Source organism: Cibotium barometz, chromosome 16 (assembly GCF_041138505.1).
Source record: "Cibotium barometz isolate CiBa-2024 chromosome 16, ASM4113850v1, whole genome shotgun sequence".
Classification (NCBI taxonomy): domain Eukaryota; kingdom Viridiplantae; phylum Streptophyta; class Polypodiopsida; order Cyatheales; family Cibotiaceae; genus Cibotium; species Cibotium barometz.
Genome location: NC_141061.1, coordinates 34,351,162 through 34,354,457, shown reverse-complemented (window position 1 = coordinate 34,354,457; position 3,296 = coordinate 34,351,162). Strand labels below are relative to the sequence as shown.

At 42.4% G+C, this 3,296-nt stretch overlaps 1 protein-coding gene across 2 annotated transcripts; it reads left to right on the top strand.

Annotated features, from left to right (window-relative positions):
* The first annotated feature begins 224 nt into the window (after positions 1-224).
* Positions 225-2,806, top strand: LOC147630579 (uncharacterized). Of its 2 annotated transcripts, none has more exons than XM_086810502.1 (4): positions 225-594; positions 748-834; positions 947-1,879; positions 2,122-2,806. In XM_086810502.1, exons 1-4 carry the CDS (start codon positions 259-261, stop codon positions 2,656-2,658), a joined length of 1,893 nt encoding a protein of 630 aa, XP_086666628.1. In that variant the 5' UTR covers positions 225-258; the 3' UTR covers positions 2,659-2,806. The 2 variants fall into 2 exon arrangements, with proteins under 2 accessions (XP_086666628.1, XP_086666629.1); XM_086810503.1 differs by having other exon boundaries at positions 2,114-2,806.
* The last annotated feature ends 490 nt before the right edge of the window (positions 2,807-3,296 follow it).

The window sequence follows — 3,296 nt, the reverse complement described above, 5'->3', positions numbered from 1 at the left end:
ATTGAAATTGTCGTCAATTTTAGGCCCTCGTTCATGCCAATCATGCACGCATCTAATTTTTTTCTTTTCTTTGTCGGTCACGCGAAAAAGCATGCGGTCCTAAATTAACACGTATTAAACCAAGCAAGCAGTCACGCGAAAAAGACTGCGGTCCTTCCAAATTTACAGCCATTAAACCAAGCAGTGGCCCTATATTGCAAGCAGTACAGTTGTGCTGTGAACCTAGTATTTTCCTGCTTTGAACCCGCGACGGAGAAGATGCAGCTATCATTTTTATCCTGTATTCAGCTCCTCCTCCTCTTCCATCCTGCATTTGGCGCCGCGTTTAGTCGCCATTCTGGTGAGTTTCACGTTGTTGGGCATTCTCCTGCAACAATAGCTGCTCCCGCCGGTCCTGCTCCTGCTCCTTATTATGATCCTGCTGCAGCAGAGCCGGCTCCTGCTCCTGATGACCATTATCCTCAAAATTGCAACGATGTAGTACTGGTGCCAAGCCCTCGCTTGGAGAAGTTCATCGAGCCCCTTACCTTCCCTCCAGTACTCGACGTCTCCGATGGCCAACCCCTCACCATCGGTGCCTACAAAATCACTCAGGTGAATCCACATTCTCATCTTCTCATTAATAATCTTTTGAATCTCTTCACCATCACCCCAGCTTATAAAATCAGGGCTAATTCTTCTATAGTGCACATTGGCTGCTACAGTTAAAATCTCACTTTGTCGTTCACGCTAATAACGTTTGCGCAGAAACTACACCGAGACTTGCCCAACACTACTCTCTACGCTTTCGGGACTAGCCAGGAGACAGCTACGTTTCCTGGGCCTACTTTGATGGTAAGCACACCATAACTGTTATACTGTGTCCATATAATTCTGCTTGCATGTTTTTTTGTTTTTTTGTCTTCTTCACGGTGTGAAATCGTGGGTTTGGAATATTTGGCTGCAGGCGAGGCGATATGTAGCAGCGCGTGTTCGATGGGAGAATCACATCCCAGATGAGCACCACTTCTTACCAGTAGCTACCCAAATAGAGTGGGCCAATCCAAGGAGAGGCGGCGTACCTGTGGTGGTGCACCTTCACGGTGCCGAGGTACCAAGCATCTACGACGGGAACCCCGACGCATGGTTCACACCCAAGAATGAGACGGGCCCCGCGTACTCCACACAAGATTATGTCTACCCAAATCGACAAGATCCCACTGCACTATGGTATCACGACCACACCATGGGCATCACACGCCTCAACGTGCTGGCGGGCTTGTCAGGGCTTTACATTCTCCGCCCCACAGAGGAGGAGGAGAAGATGCTCAACCTCCCAAATGGCATTCCTCTCTTCATAAAAGATTGGGGCTTCTTTGCTAATGGCTCTCTCAGCCTCCCTGGACCTACCGACTTTGATCCCCGATATTGGTGTCAAGAGTCGTTTGACACTTGGCTTGTCAATGGCAAGGTCTGGCCTTTCTTGCGTGTCTATGCGAAGCCTTACAGGTTTCGAATTGTCAATGCATGCAACCAAAGGTACATAGGCTTGTACTTTAGCCATAACCTTCAAAATCTCACGTGCTTGCAAATTGGCACCGATGGTGGGTTCCTTGATGAGCCCATGAGCGTCGACAATCTTTTTCTCTTTCCAGCTAATAGAGTCGATGTAGTGGTCGATTTCACAGGGCTTGAGAGTGGCGCGGAAGTCATTTTAAGAAACTTCCCTATGCCACTTTCTAGAAGTGATGAACCTTTTGAAATTCTCCAAACATCTTTCATCATGAAGTTTATAATTGTTGAGGATGGAGGCACCACCAAAGGCCTAATCATGGATCCAAACTACAAGGAGAGGTTGCTAAGCAATATACAACACATGGCAAGAGCAAATGCAAACAAGGTAACGTAATCATGGCAAAAGCTTATAATGCAAACTTACTTTCAATTGTTTTCTTTTAAATTTTTTTTTGCTAATGTGGAGCAGTTGTTACTTTAACTTACTTTTTCACAAGATGAGTGCTCTCACACCTCTACTTGGGATCTTAAGACCCCTCATCTCCCACAAGACATTTGACTAGAGATCACTAAATACTTAACATCAAATAACTCCATGTGGTGATTCATCTTGTCTTAGTTGTGTAGGTTCATATGATCACCCAACCACATCAAGTAAGAACCATTAACATAACTGTTCGAGTCAACAATTCAAGAGCTGATGGGCTTAGCTTTAGCAATGAGGCTTGGCATGACCCTGTAACAATAAATCCTATTTATGGAAGTACAGAAATTTGGGAAATCGTCAACATTGCAAATTCCCCTCATGGCATCCATATCCATCTCATTCACTTTCAAGTCCTTAACCAACAAAGAATTGATCAGGAATCCTATATAAAAAACCAATGTTCCACAAGTATAGCCTACCCAAATGACGGAACATGCTTCCTTGACTACCCACAAAGCCCAAGCCAAGATCAACAAGGATGGAAGGACAATGTGGTTAGTTATGAAAACTTCATGCTTCGTATTCTTCTACATTTTACAACAAGAGACGGGGACCCCTTCAGCTTTGATCCAACTGAAGGCCCAGGGTACTTGCTACATTGTCATATGTTGCAACATGAGGACCACTTCATGATGAGGCCATATAGGCTACACCATAAAGAACACACTAGCTATTAATCGTGGATTGTGGATAGAGACCATAACCAATTGGGTATTTATCTTTCGAATAGGTCTTGTACTACAGTGAAGCTTACATCATGTAAACTCACTATGTAATATTCCGCTATATATGGCAAGAAAACACTTCAAGATTTTGCCTTGAAAACACTTCATGTCTAAATTTGTCTTATTGTCTTACAAAATAGAGTATGCATATTTAAAGAGTAGTAGATAATATTTAAGGAGATGGATCATCACAAATGTAGATTAACAAAGTGATCTTTATATAAGAACTTACTTACATTTAATTTAAGAAAGAGAAACTGAAATAGCTGGCTTAATGTAAAGGTTTACATAATGTTGAATCTTATGCTTTTAAATGGAACCTTGAGGCCTTGATGAGACTAAACTTACAATGTGTGATATTGACGTACATTCAAGCCCACCCATATTTGTGGAGAACAACCACTACTCAAAATTGTAGTGTGCATCAACAAATATTTTGAAAGAAACTACTAGTATGAAATGCATAAGGGTAGAAGTGTGTTTTAAGTTTTCCTTTCACTAAAGTCCAATGAAACATTAAGCCTTCCACATAAAAGCTGATATAAATGAATTCCTATTATTAGCAATGTACTTTCACGAAGGAAACATAG

What these genes read in the sequence shown, in the direction of transcription:
- LOC147630579 (XM_086810502.1), top strand. Translation starts at nt 259, where the DNA reads ATGCAGCTATCATTTTTATCCTGTATTCAGCTCCTCCTCCTCTTCCAT. An exon ending in GTGCCTACAAAATCACTCAG is followed by an intron (nt 595 to 747) that starts GTGAATCCACAT and finishes ACGTTTGCGCAG; the next exon opens with AAACTACACCGAGACTTGCC. An exon ending in TTCCTGGGCCTACTTTGATG is followed by an intron (nt 835 to 946) that starts GTAAGCACACCA and finishes ATTTGGCTGCAG; the next exon opens with GCGAGGCGATATGTAGCAGC.